Below are 18017 nucleotides of genomic sequence, written 5' to 3' on the forward strand. Positions count from 1 at the left end.
GATTTTTCTAACATGGGGAGACAGGACTTATTATTAATAAAATGATTGTGCTTCTGAAGTTGTAGGGTCGTAGTCCACCCTCTAGAAAGCAGGGCAATTTTCACATGGCTTGGAATCCTCTTGGACACATCCTAGAGACCAGGTCAAATTCCATGGCACTCTCCGACCAACAGGGCTGGCAGCGAGAGTGCCACTGCCATCTTTGGGTAGGCCGTGCGCATGGGCACGAACATGTGTGTGTGTGTTGGAGAGACTAAGGCATAGAGAAAGGCCGAAGTGAGGGGGAAAAAGTGAGTTTCCTGGCTGCTCTAGTCCCTTCTTTCCAGGCACAAAGAGGTTGAGCTCATTGCTCATGTAGGTCCCCTTCATCCCACTTAAGTTTTTTAGATAGAAGAAATGTGTGTGCACATGTGGGTGGGTGTGGGTGTATGTGAGAGTCATTAAGTCCCTGTGCATTTCTAAATTTCAATAATTTGGGTCTGCAGTTTCAACAGAAATAATCTGTAAATGGCATTTAAAAACAAATTTACTTAAAGTCAGACTGGCAACTTTACATTGCTCAAAATCCTGTCATTAAAAAAAAAAAAAAAAGCCCTCTGGGTACAGGCAAAATTATGTCATATAGCCACCAGAACTAAAGTCCTTATCAGTTGTATAGAGAAAATTCACAGATTGTTTCTATTATTTCTGCATCTTAAGGTAGCAAACATTAAGCCACTAGATTATTAACTCTGCAACGTTCCACAAGGGTTTTGGGACCACCCTGTGTGATTCAGTTCATTTTCCAAATTTCTGGTATAATGTACTTGATTTGGGTGACACCGTTTCCCTTCCCTCTTAGGGCTTTGGACCCCAAAGTCAGGTGGGTAAAAGAATATTGTTTTTCAGGACTTTACCTCTGGGGAATTTCCTGATTGATATCCCGGAGAATTTGCCACTGGCCTGGAGCAGTGTGACCTTCCCAACCAGTGAGGAAAAAAGATATGTCTTACTCTGAGGCCAGGAGACTGGCCAGAGACATAGGGTAGCAGAGCTTCTGGGGTTCTGAGGCGACAGCTGAGTGGACTCTGGGAGGGGATGGGGGAGCCCCATTTGAACGACCTGTGACCTTCCAATGCCAGGTATCCCCAAGAGGGCCTGAGGCCTGGGCTTGCCCTGAGGAACAAGGATGCGCTATTGACAGGAGGGGCTTGCACTGAGGTGTGGGGAAGCCACCAGACAGCTCAAAAAACCCGGGTGTTGCACAAAAACACACACGGAAAGTAAACAGCTTTGGTGAGCCCAGAGGGGGCCCATCCTTAAATCAAACAAGAAGCCAAATATTCACACACACTCTTTTCCAAGGAAATGTGTCTGCCCCTCCAAAGAGCATCTTTGTGGAGAGAGGGAAGGGGGCAGTGGAAGGACACAGCTCAAAATGACATTGCGTACGTGTTTCCACGTCTACCTACATTCATATCATCATCATCATCCAGTGTTCTCATCTACAGAGAGTGGGCACAGCATTCTACCAACACGGCCACGGGGAACAGGCCAGGTCGCGAGGGCAGGCCCCCTCCTCAGCACCACAGCGGAAGGGAGGGTGCAACCACCGTGGGAAAGGAGGTCACACTTCTCCATCCCCTCGACTGCCATCCGAGGGGCATCTTGATTCTTCCAAAGTCATATGTAAAAGACAAGGTCAGTAAAATTGGTCTCTATGCCACCTGAAGCTATTATTAGCCATCATGCAGGAACGTGGCATTTCTAAAAATTTCATAAATCTGAAACCATCTTTAAAAAAAATCCCAGCAACCGAAGGCATCTTACAGTACTTCGTCACAAATATTTAAAAGATAGTTTTTTTAAGTAAAATGGCCCCCAAAGAGCCCAATGATTTTTTTTCTTAAAAAGGGTTTCTCTTTAATTAAAAAAATGGATAAAAATGGAAGATGTAAAATGTGGGAAGAGGAACAAGAGAGTCGCTGACTATGCATTTGAAATTGCAGGGGGTGGGGCGGTGGATGGAGAGACACGGCCAAGAAGAGAAGGGCCGGCTCCCGAGGCCTCTCCGCTCTCCCGGACTCCAGCCGCACCCTGGGGACACGGGACTGAAAGTCGCGAGGAGGAGAGACGCACGCGAAGCTTCTGTCCCTCCTGCGGCTGCACGGTGTCCACGTGTGCAAACCGAGCGAGCCCCTCCCCGCCACCGTAAGGTGCGCGTCTGCGGACACCCCTGGCGCGCTCGGAGAGCACGTGCAGTCCCAGGGGGCGCCCAGCCGTCACTTCTCCACCTTCTTGGCCTTCTTCAGAATGTCGCATTTCTTCCTGTTGGGGCGGCGGCACCGCTCGTCGATGCTCGGGATGCACTCGTAGTGCCACACCTCCTCCATCTTCTCCACCGGGTACACGGCCTCCACGTAGTGGCGGATGAGCCGCAGCCGTGTGGGGTCCAGCTGCTTCTTGTTGCAGGCGCCGGAGTGGTTGTACTGCAGCCGGAGGTTTTCGGCCGTGAAGAGTTCCGGGAAGAGCCGGACCAGGAGCCGCGCGGCGAAGTTGCCCACCGACAGGCTCTGCTGCACGATCTCGCGTACCTCCTTGTCCGACAGCAGGTACGGCGGAGGCACCGGGAAGTCGGGCGAGGGGACCACCAGCTCGTCCAGGGGGATCTTGCAGAAGTCCTTGCTGCTCCTTTCAGGGGGCAGCGGGGGCCCCTCGAACTCCTCTCGGAACCGCTCGGGGTTGATGGCGTAGCTCGTCAGGTCCCTGCACTCGGGGCCCGGCACGTGCACCTTGCGCTGCTGCTGGTAGGAGCGCCGCTGCTCCGTGTCGCGGCGCCGGCAGCGCTCGTCCAGCTTGCCCACGAACTCCAGCGTCCAGACGCGGTCGTTCTTGGCGCGCGGGTAGAGCAGCTGCACGTAGTGGCGGATGAGCTTGATGCGGGACGGGTCCAGCTGCTTCTTGCCCAGGGAGCCGCTGCAGTTGTACTGCTTGCGCAGGTTCTCGTGCGTGAAGAGCTCGGGGAAGAGGTGCACCAGCAGGCGCGAGGCAAAGTTACCGATGGACAGGCTGCTCTCGTAGATGCTGCGCAGCTGCTCCTTGCTGAGCAGGCAGTCGGCGCCCGGCACCTCGAAGTCGGGCTGCGGGATCTCCAGCTTGTCGAAGTCGATGGGCACCAGCCAGATCTTCTTGGACCGCCGGCCGGGCCGCTCGCCCTCAAAGCTGTCTTCCACCTTGACCACGGAGATGTCGTCGGGCAGGCTGGAGGAGTCGTAGCAGTCGTCGCGCGCTGGCTCGCCCTCGCTGCCCCCGTCCAGCGCCAGGCCCTCGAGCTCGTCGTTGAGGCGCTGGGCGCACTGCTGCAGCCAGGCCTCCTCCTCCTGCACGTCGGGGAAGTAGATCTCCGTGTAGTTGCGGATGATCCGCAGCCGCTGCGGGTCCAGCTCCTGCTTGCCGCCGTCCCCGTAGCAGCTGTACTGCTCGCCCAGCTTCCGGTGGTCGAAGAGCTCCGGGAAGAGCCGGTGCAGGAGGAAGACGGCGAACTCGCCAGGGGACGAGGCTTCGTCCAGGAACTCGGTGAGGTCCTGCGTGTCCACCACGTGGTCTGAGGCGATGGTGCTGCTCCGGTCCAGGGACAGGGCCTCCTCCTGGTCCTTGTTGTCCAGGAAGTGGCTGGCATCTACCTGTTCCGCCTCGAAGAAGCTGGCCACCTGGCCGCTGGGCTGGCTGTCCTCCATCTCCCGCTGGGCCCAGAAGCGGCTAAAGAAGTCGTTCAGCTGGGGCAGACACTCGGCCTGCCACACGGCCGTGTCCCTCACCGACGGGTAGTAGACCTCCACATAGTCGCGGATAAGCTGCAGGTGCAGCGACTCCAGCTTGCGCTTGGCCGCAAAGCCACAGGCGCTGCAGCCGCGGGAGAAGTCCACGTCGCTGAAGAGCTCGGGGAAGAGCTGCACCAGCAGGCGGCAGGCCAGGTCGCCGCCCGACAGGCTCTGGTCCACGATCTGCTTGAGCTCCGCCGCCGTGAGCTGGTACTCGGGGGGCGGCTGGAACTTGGCCACCAGCTCAGTGGGGCTCACCTGCTTCTTGATGCGGCTCACCTCCAGGGAGAGCAGGTCCACCTTGCTGTGCAGCTGGGACATGTTGGAAGAGAGTGTGTTGAGCATATAGAACATCTTCTGGATCAGAAAGTAGATGTTGGGGTCCCCATCGGTGGTGGCCGCCGCGGTGCCAGCGCAGTCCCGCTTCTGCGGCTCGTTCAGGAGCCGCAGGGGCGAGGGGCTGTTGCTAGAGTTGGCCTTGTCAAAGAGCTCGTACGTGCCCAGCAAGTCGCCAGCGGGAGGGTTCTTCTTCTCCATGATCTTGTGCGAGATGCCGTACAAGGGTTTTTTGTAGGACGGGGTGCTCATGTCGCCGCAGGGCTCCTCCTCACCAGGCCATGCGGAGCCCAAGTTCTTGCCCCTGCCGGCCTGCTCCCCGTTGCCCTGGCAGGGCGAGCTGTTCTCACGGTTCCGCATGCCTGCGAGGAGGGCCTGGAAAACAGACAGCGTGTTAGGCTCTGATTTACTACACGATGCGTGGGTCCGAGGCACACAGGGGTGCCGAGGTCCCCCCCCCCCCTCGGACGTGCGTGAGGAACCACCTCCCTCGCCCCGGCTCACCCTGCCAGGCCAGGAACGCACAGCTGACACAGCCTTACATGCCCGCCCTGAGCAGCTCCCTCTCCCTCCTCCTAGTCCCTGATGGAGGCTCTGGCCGGCCAGAAGGCTCCCACTTCCTGCAGGACACCGCTGCCGTGCCTCCTGCACACAAGGCCGGCTGGGCAACAGCCCTGCCAGGGACTCCAGAGCGACCACCAGGGCAAGAGGAGCCCCCAGGGCGGGGGTCCGGCACCTCACTGACGTGGGCCTCCGGGGGCTCTCCCACAGGGGATCGGGACTCCTGCCTACAGCCGCTCAGGAAGACAATGGTGTGTCTGCCGGTCTGCAGCCTCGAGGACAGCAGACAGGCCCTGAGGTGAGACATGGGGAGCACAGAACGGGGATCTGCGGCAACTCTACCACTGCCCAGCGTGACCTCTTATCTCAGGCTGCGAAAGGGCTGGCTCAGAACGTCCCAGAGCTCATGCAGCTGTGGGCTGCACAGGGTGACGGGGTCCCCAGGTTTCTGAGTTGCCATCTCCTGCTGGCCCCGCAGCCATTCTCAAAGAGCTGCAGGAGACAAGCCCCAGTGTCTTAAGGCAGCCACTGCACGGAATGCATTCACGCCTCTCCCACACACCTACAAAGCTACCTGCCATGTACCCTCCGCCTTGCTCCACAAAGGGCAGTGAGAGCATTAAGCTCTACCACGCTCATTTCAGGGACTATCTCCTCAGCTCACCCAAGGAATGGCACGCACACTGTGCAAGTCCACTCTGCGGGACCCCTCCCCCACAGGGCAAGCTCGAGATCCCCTTTAAAGACCCCAAAGCTTGAGTCCCAGCTCCACTACCAGATAGCCATCAACCCTGGCCAACTGAGAACCCAAAGTTCTCACTGCTTTCACCAGTGGTTTCCCCTGTTGCCAGGCCCTGAACATTTTATGTATATAAGGACAAGAGATTTGTAACCCAGGCTCAAAGGAAACCCAATGGAAAAAAATCATCTGTTCAGCAGATGATGCTGGAACAACTGGATATACACACACAGAACCACACAACCCCAATGCCCATCTTCTGTGTGCCATGTAAAGCAATGAACTCAAAGTGCATTGTGGGGGCACCTGGGTGGCTCAGTCGTTGGGTGTCTGTCTGCCTTCGGCTCAGGTCATGATCTCAGGGTCCAGGGATCGAGCCCCGAATTGGGCTCTCTGCTCAGCAGGGAGCCTGCTTCCCCCTCTCTCTCTGCCTGCCTCTCTGCCTACTTGTGATCTTTCTCTCTGTGTCAAATAAATATTTTTAAAAAAGAAAAAAAATGCATTGTGGATGTGAATATAAAACCTAACTTAAATTTTAACACTTCTAGAAGAAAACTAAGAGAAATCCCTTATGACCTTGGTTTAGGCAAACATTTCTTAGTTATGACACCACAACATAAACCATTAAGAGAAAAAAATGGACAGGGGCACCTGGGTGGATCAGCCGGTTAAGCGTCCGCCTTCCACCCAGGTCATGATCCCAGGGTCCTCAGAGCGAGTCCCGCATCCAGGTCCCTGCTCCTCCCCCTCCCTCTGCCTGCTGCTCCCCACCAGTGCTCTCTCACTCTTGCTATCTAACTCTGTCAAAATAATTTAAGTATATAAAAAGGAGATGTTTATTAGTATACTTATTAGGCCACTGGGGGATACCTCACCATCCCTACCAGAATGCGTACAAGCGAAAAGATGATACCCAGTGCTGGAGATGTGAAGGCATCAAAACTCACACACACTGCTGGTGGGGCTATGGAATGGTGTAACCACTCTGGAAAACAGCTGGTAGTTTCTTAAAAAGTTACATATACACGGACTATATAATCCTGGTATTTCATGCTTAGATATTTATCTACCAAGCAAATTGAAAGCACATGATCCTACAAAGACTTACACACCAATGCTCACAGGAGCCCCATCTGTAAATGGCCAAAACTGGAAACAACCCAAAATGTTATCAGCAAGTATACAAACTGTCCTATATGCATATAATGGAGTATTTTTTTTTTAAACATTTTATTTATTTATTTGACAGAGATCACAAGTAGGCAGAGAGGCAGGCAGAGAGAGAGGAGGAAGCAGGCTCTCCACGGAGCAGAGAGCCCAATGCGGAGCTCGATCCCAGGACCCTGGGATCATGACCTGAGCCGAAGGCAGAGGCCTTAACCCACTGAGCCACCCAGGCGCCCCCATACAATGGAGTATTACTCAGCAACAGAACTGATACAGTACTCACGATGAGTCTAAAATAATTATGCTAGAAGAAGCCAAACAAAAGAGGCCCTACTGTAGGATTCCACTCACAGAAAATTCTAGAAAATACAAACATCGATAGGGTGGGGACCTGAGGGTGCAGGAAAGACGCAAAGGGGCACATGCAAACTTTATGGTAGTTGGTGATTCCTGTTATCTTGATCGTGGTGATGCCCTCCCTGATATACACAGATGTCAGAGCTTCTCAAATATTGTGCCATTCCTTTCATCTCAGTCCCAACTTCATAAGGCTGGTTTTTACAAATGTTAGACTTGACCCAAGCCCTTCCTGGAATGTAGTTTTGAGGGTTTAATTAAGCAGAAAAGCTAACTGGTGAGCATGGGTGGGCGTCAGGGGAACAAACACGCAGGGCTGAAGCACAAAGTATTTGCTTTCACTGACAGGTGTGTGCCCAGGCAACTGCAGAATCGGGAGGAACAATGCGCATCCTTGGGATACTTCCACACCCGAGGAGAATACGGTTGGTGTAAGGTGGCCAAGGCTAGTGCTTCTGAAACTCCAATCTATGTATGAATCACCTGGGATCTTGTTAGAATGCAGATTCTGGTCCCTGGGCCACATTTCCTTTCTTTTAACTTAGTTTCTTTCATTCATTGATTCATTTATTTTAGTAATCTCAACAACCAATGTGCGGCTCGAACTCACAACCCTGCGAGAGCTGCGTACTCTTCTGACTGAGCCAGCCTGGCGCCCCCGGGCCTGCCGTTCTAACAAGCTCCCAGGCGCCGTGGGTCCTCTCCGAGTGGCCAAGGCCTGGAAGACAGCACCTGCTCTCAGTTTGCCTCATCTCAACCTGCCTCAGGCAGATTCACTGTCACCTGTAAGTCTTCAGATAATGAATGCCGGCACAAAACAGTATATGACGTGTTTTTCTCTTGTAGCCGAAAAAGGGCAGGGAGAAAAGACAAGCTCAAGAGGCCAGATTTATGAGGGCAGGTGAGTAATACATGGGTTCACGTGAAAACAGAGCACGAGGCCACATAAACATACAAGACTTTGATCTTTTTCAACCACCCACATGTTATATTTCATTTTATAGTCTAAATTAATGAATTACTTCCTGGACCCTCTCTTTTAAATAATGGAAAGATCTGACTCACACAGAGGGAGGTTAATTTTTCTCCTGCCTCTCTGTTGATAAGAACCATGTGTAAGACTAGCTATCTTACTCCCTAAGTACCTGAATGTACTTTTTAACGATCCCACGGAGCTGGCCAATCCTTTCCTCGGGGTTTGTTTGTATAAGCTGATGACTGTTGAGAGGTGGCACCTGGCCCTCCTCCCCTGCTCCTCCTCCCAGGCCCTAGCTTCTCAAGGACGGAGGACCAGGGGCCCGCTGACCTGGGAGGAGCCTAGCACAGATGGCCTGCCACTAGACCCTCCCCCTCCTGGGGTCTCCTCACCCGGCCCTGTCCTCATCACACTGCAGGATTGCTCCCATGATGGGACCAGGTCACTCCTGAGTCTAGCCCCACCCAGGACCTTGCACAGTGCCTGGGACACAGACATGCTCAATGAACGTGGGTCTGCTAGACTCATGGATGGCTAAAGCAGCACGGCGTTTGGCCATTCTCAAACCTATGCATGAGAAAGAGGAGCTGCTCAGACAGGGCACCAACTTTATGAATAACATGTCTGTCGAGAGGTATAAAAGCATGGGTAAGATCTTAGCTCAGCCTGTCTTCTGTGACCTTGGCCAAATCAAATGGTTTTTCATGCTTCGGCTTCTAGAAACTCAGGGATAAATAATGGTAGGTCTCACAGGGTAGTTATGAAGACTTAATGAGATAATGTGCAGAAAGCACTGAGCCCTGTCTGAATCATAGTAAGTGCTTAATAAATATTCACTGTTAGAATATAATTATTATTACTATTCCCAAGCCAGTGCAGAGGTAATGGGGGGGGGGGGGCCTTTTATTAAACTAGCTGTAAAGATGACTCTCAGCCTGTAAACAAATGGAGGACCTCCCTGCACTGCCTCAGGATAAGTCACTCCCAGAAGGCACTTCGAGGTCAGTTTTGCCCTCACGGCTGGGGGCAGGGGAGGGGTATGGGACAACCCCGCTGAAGGTGTGGTTTTAAGCTCTTTACAGTTCTTTTGTTCTGCTACCAGACAGAAAGCAGAGGATTATGAAGGGAGGGAGGCTCACACACGCACACAACACACACCTCAGAAACTTGAGAAAGGAGGGGATGGAGATGAAAATCTTTATCCCAACACGGTCTGGAACTATGGATCGTGACCCATTAGTAAATGATGAAGTTGATTTGGTGGGTCATAACCAGCATAAGAAGAAAGAAAGAAGGGAAAGCAGAAGAAGGAAAAAAGGCAGGGAGAAGGGGAAAAAGAACAGAAAATAGCAGGGTGCACTGCTATGGCAAGTAAGCTGGGGAAAGTTCTGTTTCTCTGTGCATACAAATCCATACATGTGAGCTGTAGTTCTGTTATAAGTTATTACAACTACAGCAGTGGGTCACTGCTGAAAAGCACTACTGTAGGGGGCACCTGGATGGCTCAGTCGGTTAAGCTTCTGCCTTTAATTTAGCTCAGGTCACGGGCCCCGGGTCCTGGGATCAAGCCCTGCATCAGGCTCCCTGCTCAGTGGGGCGCCTGCTTCCCTCTGCCCCCCAACTCATGCGTGCTTTAATAGATAAATAAAATCTTAAAAGCACTGCCCTAATAAATCCCAAGTGTCTTACTTGCTAATTCCTATAGGCTGTAAATTAAATTTTAGCAACTTATTCACCATTAAGTTCAATTACACCGAAATAATATTGCATGTCCTGTGGATCATGAGATTACCATGACGTTTTATATTTTCATTTCTCAAATATAGAGGAATTTGAGTTTCTAATGGCAGTCATTAAAAAATGATAAATACATTGGGAGTTATTTTAGAACAAGGGTCTTTGCTTTACAAGTGATCCCACTAATACATCATAAAATAAGATTCTGTGCAGAGGTCACTAGAAACTCACATGCATTGCAGCAAAAGTACCTAGAGAGCGTTCTAGAGAGCGGGGTGCCCTCATTAACACCCGGTATGGAGCGTAAGTTCGGGGAACGTTTTCTGGTTCAACTGTCTCAATACCAGTAACGAAGAGAAGTCACTGTGCTCCCCCACATTCCTCCGGCAGGCAGAATGCCAGGGTATATCAGAACTGGAAATCCCCTCTATAACTCTCACTGTTCAGGATCATTAATAAAAATATTTCAGTTTCTACTAAGCACATTAGAAACACTGCCATCAATAAGAAACGGTTTTGGCTAACCTGCTGGAAGAAAAAATTAAGTTAGAGTCCCAGTAGAGGGCAACATTCCTCACTCCCAGAGACCTTAGATACACCATGCAACACAAAACACAACACGAGCCCCAAAGAGAAGGTTCTTAGATAGCCCCACACTGGTGTCCTGTCAACTCAGTGTTCCAGTTAATTCCACTGCCAAGGCGACAACGAGCTGGCTGCCTTTGCTGCTGCTGATAAAAATCTCTGCTCAGCTGTCTAGGAGTATCAAGAAATCTTTAAATCTGTGCTACTTGGCACGGGGTTGTCTGGCTGATGCCGTTCCCAGTTCTCTGAGGCTCATCTTCCAGCCATATGGGAACTCTGCCGCAGGGCTCCGGCTTGCCAGTGCCAGCCTCTGTCCTGGACTCGGTCGAGGCATTTCAGATCCCTGCTAGCACCCTCAGACTCAAGAGGGAATGCCCACACCTCTCACTGGGGGACAGGAACACAAAGAGGCTGATGTTGGGCTGATGTGAGGATAAGGCGACCATGGAGGGCAGATTCTACATGTCTGTGCCCAGCTGCGTCTCAGGGACGGGGTCGCCATGGAGACGCTTCAAGCATTAAACATCTTCTCCGGGGCTCCAAATCCAAGCAGTCCCGGGAGGCAGGTTGGCCAATGACGAGTGGCTAACTGGGGCCCAGAAGAGTTAGCAGACTAGAGCACCCACGGAGCAGCCCACCTTCCAGAGGGAGAGAAGGTGGAGAATTCGTGCGGCCTCTAGGCCAGACCCTAGGAGTCGGCTCCCAGGGGGATCCCACATCAGTGATCAAGCCAGAAGCGGCGCTTACCTTCTTCATTCTCAACAGAATGTTTCTCTCCATCATCACCATCATCCCATGACCAGCTACGGTTAGCAAAAAGGTCTGGAAGAGCTCTCCGCTGCCACGCAGACCCAGGGAGCGAACAGGATGGGATGCCTGACATCTGGCAGGCTCTGGGGACCCAGGGAAGGAGCTAGACCGTCCCCCCGACCTCATGGTTTCTACCCCTTGGGTCATCCTTTCGCTGTTCCCGGATGTAGAAACTGCTGTGGGGCCTGAAGGAGTAAGCTGGGAGACAGAGCAATTAGACTGGAGAAGACACGAACTGCCAGGGCAGGACACCTTCAAAGACTTCTCTCCGCATCTTACACCCCTGCAGCCGTCAGGGCCCCCGGCACGGTGGGTAACTGCACAGCCTCACACCGAGCAGGCTTGGGAGCACCACCTTCCCCGAGCCTCGTTACAGTGGGAATGGCACAGTACCTATCCGCTGCAGCTGCAACAGAAATTACTGTGACTCTCCAGCTGGTACCACAGCCACGGCCACTGAGAAGGTGTTCAGACTGTTTGCACCACATGAGGGAGATGACATTTCCATTCTCCAGTTGGAAAAACAAAACACAGTGACACTTTAGAATTAAAAACAAACAAAGAGGGCGCCTGGGTGGCTCGGTGGGTTGGGCCGCTGCCTTCGGCTCGGGTCATGATCTCAGGGTCCTGGGATCGAGTCCCGCGTCGGGTTCTCTGCTCGGCGGCGATCCTGCTTCCCCCTCACCCTCTCTCTGCCTGCCTCTCCATCTACTTGTGATCTCTCTCTGTCAAATAAATAAATAAAATCTTAAAAAACAAAAAACAAAAAACAAAGAAGCGAAAAGCCCCAGGAGAACAAGGCTAACTCCTGCCTGGCACACGGGTCTTGAAAGTCGCCCCCAATTCCGCGAATAAAAAGATAATTACCAATAAAAATGCTGGCTACTCACCTCCCACATCTGCTGTATTTGGCTATGAAGCCCTTTCCAGTGGAGGTGCCAAATAAGTCTTTATACAGCCTTTTGTTAGGTTTTCTGAGGGAGGTTCTGTGTGTCTTCTAAGTACTGTACTCAGTGTCACCATGAACACGTCATCAGCACTGACAGGAGCTGGAACCTGACGTACCTTTGCCATGAGGCCTACCACGCAAATCCCACCCCCACCCTTCATCCTCCCCTCCCCGGTCTTCGGGCTTGGGGGAGAAGAGACAAGGCGGTCTAGGCTCCAGCTTGGATGGTTTTCAGAATTAAGGACACTCGGCCCAGGGTGTCCTAAAGGGTGTCGGATGGTCTCCCTCGGCAATGCCATGCCCTTTTTGTTCTGATGCACTCGGAGGGAGGCAGGAGAATGCTGACCTTGAAGGGTGGGAAATGGAGATGGGAGCTGCCAGGTGGTTTTGAGGGCTGATGCGGGGCAAGCCCTGGGCTGGGCTCCCTCACACACAAGAAACTGATGAGAGGAGCAGAATTCGCACTCATCACCACGGAGGAACTTGAAAGTCTGGGAGGTCACGGAATTGGCCCAGGGCCCCGTGGTGAACTCTCCTCCGCATCTGACTCCCAGGTTAATGATTTCCTCCTCCTCCAGGCTGGATCAGAGACGGGTGGGGCTCGCCTCCCCAGATGCAGGGAGTGAGGGATCCAGTCCCTTGCGATACTCTGCACCAGGAACAAGGCTGCCCCCTGGCATCCTGGTGCTTTAACTTCTATGCGGAAGTGACTCATCTGTCTGGTGGGAGCTGTTAACTCTCTTGTCACTGGTTTGTCATGGACTGAACAAGGAATGGTGCCCTTTGTCAAGCCGACACCCCGTCACTGCTTATGAACTTCCTTTCCACTTTTTTGGATGATCACTTGTTTTGGCCTCCAGGCTCCTCTTGTCTTACTCTGGTAAAAAAAAGCTGCATATGTGGTCGTCCCACCTCCCCTCCCCCGCCCCCCCCACCCCAACTCTCACCCCTGCTGCCTTATCTGTTAAGAAGGATCAGAAAAAATTCAGGGGGAGGGGCGCCTGGGTGGCTCAGTGGGTTAAAGCCTCTGCCTTCGGCTCAGGTCATGATCCCAGGGTCTTGGGATCGAGCCCCTCTCTGCTCGGCAGGGAGCCTGCTTCCCTCTCTCTCTCTCTACCTGCCTCTCTGCCTACTTCTGATCTCTGTCTGGCAAATAAAAAAAAAATAAAATAAAATCCAGGGGGAGAAGGATAAAGGGCTACTCACTATGTTGAAAAATCAACATAGGGGCAGCTGGGTGGCTCAGTCGTTAAAAGTCTGCCTTTGGCTCATGGGATCGAGCCCCACATCGGGTTCCCTGCTCAGCGGGAAGCCTGCTTCTCCCTCTCCCACTCCCCCTGCTTGTGTTCCCTCTCTCACTGTGTCTCTGTCAAATAACTAAAAATCTTAAAAAAATATATCAACATATACTATAATTTCATAAAACTGATGGACTGTTCTAAAATCCCAAGGGTACTGAGGCTATTGATTTACTGACACATCAACTTACACAGACTTTTAAAAGGAAATACTGCCTTGAATTCGTAAGACACCGTTCTCCAAGGAGCTCCAGAATTTCAAAAGGTTCATACTTATATTCTTTTTACGGAACAGGAAGCGGTGCGTGGCTATCAACCTCACTTTACATACAATAAGAATGAACAAAACTAGTAGAATACCCAAAACAAAATCCAGGACTTAACCTCTCTTTTCCAATCTAAAATCTAACAGGTTAGAACTGCCTGCTGTCTCCAACCTACTGAAAAGTAAACATATCTGCCCAGTAAGAATATGTAAACTGGACAAGTGATATTAGAAATATTCAAACACATTTGGTTCCCCTTTCTCCAAATGTGTGGGAATTCCAGGACGATGCCTGAGGTCCCAGCTGAAGCTTGCCGCCGCACCAAACTGGGAGGCAGTCACAACCTTCATGTGCCGCTCGGGGAGATCCCTGCACCATGACCCTCAGTGGAGTTCCAGCTCAATGCCAGGTTTTTTCCTACCTTGCTACACATACTGAAGGATTCAACCAAAATACAAATCATAAGAACCTTCTCCTTCCCTCTCTGCCCCCAAGAATGCGAAGACACTCCCTTCTCTGCGAGGCCATTCCAAGAAAATCATACATAATGGAAGGATAAAGTGACCCCCTTTGCGCAAGGAGACAACGGGACCACCCCAGGCTGTCCACAAAGGTCACAAACCAGGAAAACGTGGCCAGAGTTCCCTCCTGGTGTGCTTGTTGTTCCGGACTGTGGGAACAAACAGCCACCGCAGTGTGAAAGCCTTGGGTGAAAAGCCGCTTCACAATGTGGGTTTGCTGCTCCTACCGTCAGGGCGAAGTCTGTTCTTACGACCCCCGCATCCAGGGTAGCCGGTGGGACTTGCTTTGGCCAAAAGGACACCAGCTAAAGAGGTGACGCTAGCAGAGGTGTGAAAGGTGTCTGTGCTCCTGAGCTTGGCCTCCCTTGCTCTGAGAACCCTTCTGTGTTACATGAACAAGCCTGGACCAGCCTCCCAGGGGCGAGAACGTGCAGAAAGGGAAGCTGCAGCGGGCACAGCCAGCCTAGCCGAGGCCCGAGACACAGGAGGGAGGCCATTCTAGATCACCTCGCCCCGGCCACGTCAGGCCAAATCTGGAACTACCAGCTGTCCCCAGAACCGCCAACAAATACAAAGGTGGCCATTTTAAGCTGCTAAGGTTCAGGGTAGTTTGTCCCACGGCGAAGGTGAACCAATACACTCAAGTCTGCATTCCATTTCTGGAACTCTGGCTTTGCTTGCGTACTTGAAGGAGTCCACAGAACCGGTCTGAGGCAGAAATGTAATGTGACACAAAGAAGGAAACGTTTTCGGGAGCTCCTTTAGGATCTCAGCCGTGCTTCTTCTGAAGCTTCTCGACACTTGTAGGATGACCTCTAGGCATCTAACCCACAGAAACACTCACAGAGGGCACTGGGTTTACGTATACGGATGGTCCCTGCGGCTGTACTTGGGATAACATGGGAGTGGAAAACATCTAACTAGCAGTCATTAGGGGAAAGGATAATAACTTATGGTGTAAAAGGAAACATAAGAAAAAAGTGGTTACATGTTTTTCAAATAAGCTCTTTGACGAACCATCTTAGAGCCCATATTCAACCAGCATGAATCTCACTCAGCAGTGAGGAGTCTGAGGTTTCCTCCGCAATCATTACGCAGGGCACTGGAGCCTGCTAGCCACACGTGAGACCTTCCCCAGAGTCACAAGGCATCCAGCAGGCAGCTGGTGCAGGCAGCCAGAGCAGCCAGAGCCAAGGGCGGGAGATCCACAATTAACCTTTACTTAAAATGCTCATACAGAATATAAAATAAAAATAAAAATAAAATTCTCATACAGGGTGTCTGGGTGGCTCAGTCAGTTGAGCATCGACTTTTGGCTCAGGTCATGATCTCAGGGTCCTGGGATCGAGCCCCACGTCGGGCACCTTGCTCAGCAGGGAATCTGCTTCTCCCTCTCCCTCTGCAGGGTGAGGGGCAGAGCAGTGCTCACCCATTCTCTCTCTCTCAAAAAGGAAAAAAAAAAATGCTCACCTAGTTATAACAAATTTCAACTTTTTTCCTAGGTGGACATTATTGATTTTTTAAAAATGTATTGCTGGGGGGCACCTGGGTGGCTCAGTGGGTTAAGCCTCTGCCTCCAGCTCAGGTCATCATCTCAGGGTCCTGGGATCGAGCCCCGCATCAGCCTCTCTGCTCAGCGGGGAGCCTGCTTCCTCCTCTCTCTCTGCCTGCCTCTCAGCCTACTTGTGATCTCTCTCTCTGTGTCAAATAAATAAATAAAATCTTAAAAAAAAAAAAAAAAAGTTTAAGGTGTCTGCCAGCCCATGGGGAGGCTTGGAGGTAGAACATCCCACACCAGACCCCTGATGTCCTAAAGCTTCCGCTCTCTCCTTGGTCTTAACTGTTCTGTGTGCAGGTCTTGTCTCCCACCTGGACTGTAGGCTGCTAGAGGGGGCCACCATGTCCAGTTCCAGTGTCTCTCTCTCTCAGAATTTAGCCAAGTTCAGGGGCACCTGGGTAGTACAGTCAGTTAAGCATCCAACTCCTGGTTTCAGCTCAGTTGTGATCTCCGGGTCATGAGATCGAGCCCTGTGTCAGGCTCTATGCTCAGTGGGGAGTCTGCTTGGGATTCTTTCCCTCCCTCCTTCTCCCCCTCCTGCTCATGCTCTCTCTCTCAAATAAATAAATAAATCTTGGGCACCTGGGTGGCTCAGTGGGTTAAGCCTCTGCCTTTGGCTCAGGTCATGATCCCAGGATCCTGGGATCAAGCCCCGCATCGGGCTCTCTGCTCAGCAGTGAGCCTGCTTCCTCCTCTCTCTGCCTGTCTCTCTGCCTACTTGTGATCTCTTTCAAATAAATAAATAAAATCTTTTTTAAAAAATAAATAAATAAATAAATAAATCTTTAAAAAAAAAATAAATTTAGTCCAATTCAATCTAACCAGCAGGTGAAGAAAAAAATAGAGCAAATTCATAAAATTCGTAGGTTGGGGGTAACAGGTAGTTACAAAAGAACTCCCTTTGTAAAAAGGTTCACTGAATAAGTTCTCTTAATAGAAAAGACGGGCTTGATTTAGGAAAAGACCTCCCACCCCTCAACTTTTCCAGGAATCTGTGTACCGTGTGTACTCCATAAAATGCGGGAGGCTTTTCTTAACAGCCCTTACTATCGGCTGAAGCAAAGCAAAGCAAAACTCAAAAGCGGTTGGGTTGTGAAGGCTCCCCTAGCTGCGTCATGAATCCAGACATCTGTAAGAATTCTAGTTAGAGAGCACACCTTCGAGAAATCTAAGCCAGAGATGGGACAGCTGCAACGAAAGCTTTCTCACGCTCAAGGGTTCAGCAGTCGCCTGGATACGCACAGGTAGAGAGACAGTGCATCTAACGAGAGGGTCAGAGCCCAAGCAAACAGCAGAAGGGGCTGGGCCCTCACCTCGGGAATCAGCCGCCGCCTCTTCACGCCGGGGACAGAGTCAGGCTGGCCATCGCCACCCGGCTGCTTTCGCTTGCTGGAATCCTGGAGGGCAGTGAAGACGCAGTCCAGAGGGTGCTTCTCGGAGGACCTGGAGCTCACCGAACAGTCCAGGGCAGCATCTTCGGCCTCTGTCTCCACTTTCACAGTGTTATTTTTTAGAACTGTAGCAGAGAAGAAACAGGGCTCAGCGGGAAAGACCACTGGGCCGCTCGGAGGTTAGCAGAGTTCCCTGAGCGACAGGCTGGGTGCGGGCTGCCCTCGGACACTACCACTCAGATAATGAAGTCTAGGAACAACTAAACCACGCTTTCCAACCTAGTGATCTCTGTCTTACCACCTTAGTGCTAAGACAATAAAACCACGTTCAGAGAATTTTTTGCTCAAAACTGGTTTTAAAGTCCTTTTGGGGGCGGGAAGACAGTAGAGAGAGAGAAAGAAAGAAATACTATCTCTGAAATGATACTTTTAAAAGTAACTCCGGAAAGATACATAAGACACCTCTAGCAGGTGTATGGGTGGAGGGGGATGGGAACCAGGGGAGGGAGGAGAAGTTCCACTGATGTTTCATTATGTAGCTTTTTATTTTTGAACCATGTAGTGTATGGCCTAATAAAAAAATACTAAGTTAAAAATATTTTTTAAAAAGAAGCTTTTTTTTTTTTACCTTCTTCTACATCTTCACTGAATTCAGTTGAGTTCATCTTCTATTCCACTAAATGAAAAGACAAAGACAAAGTCTTGATTTATTGCTTGACTTACTTCTTAATTTTCCATACCCATGAGAAATTCCCTTACCCTCCCAACCCTGGCTCTGGGTCATGGAAGCTGAGCTGACACTGTTCCCTAACATCATGGAAAGCCGCATCCTCTGAGTTAGAAGCAGCCAGGCCTTCTGTGTACCCTCTGGGAGCGCTTCTCCAAAACTCCACGTGGGCAGAATGGGTCCTAAAGCATCGACTGAGTCAACTTTCACACCGAGGGGGAACGTTATTTGAGAAAATC

General features: G+C 51.4%; 1 protein-coding gene across 3 annotated transcripts in view; it reads right to left on the minus strand.

Moving 5' to 3' along the window:
• Positions 1–1821: 1821 nt before the first annotated feature.
• The window catches only part of BEND3 (BEN domain containing 3), a 30554-nt gene continuing 14358 nt past the window's right edge, over positions 1822–18017 (minus strand). Inside the window, exons 2-4 of one of the 3 annotated variants that reach the window (XM_047733577.1) lie at positions 17680–17727; positions 16974–17176; positions 1822–4511 (exon numbers count right to left, since the gene is read on the minus strand). In XM_047733577.1, the coding sequence (XP_047589533.1) occupies positions 2262–4511; positions 16974–17176; positions 17680–17716 (2490 nt within the window). In that variant the 5' untranslated portion in view covers positions 17717–17727 and the 3' untranslated portion in view covers positions 1822–2261. Of the gene's footprint in view, positions 4512–9904; positions 11450–11958; positions 12895–16973; positions 17177–17679; positions 17728–18017 lie in introns of those variants that run through there. The other 2 variants (XM_047733580.1, XM_047733579.1) reach the window with 2 other exon arrangements.

The sequence above is a fragment of the Lutra lutra genome, chromosome 6 (genome assembly GCF_902655055.1).
Source record: "Lutra lutra chromosome 6, mLutLut1.2, whole genome shotgun sequence".
Classification (NCBI taxonomy): Eukaryota; Metazoa; Chordata; class Mammalia; order Carnivora; family Mustelidae; genus Lutra; species Lutra lutra.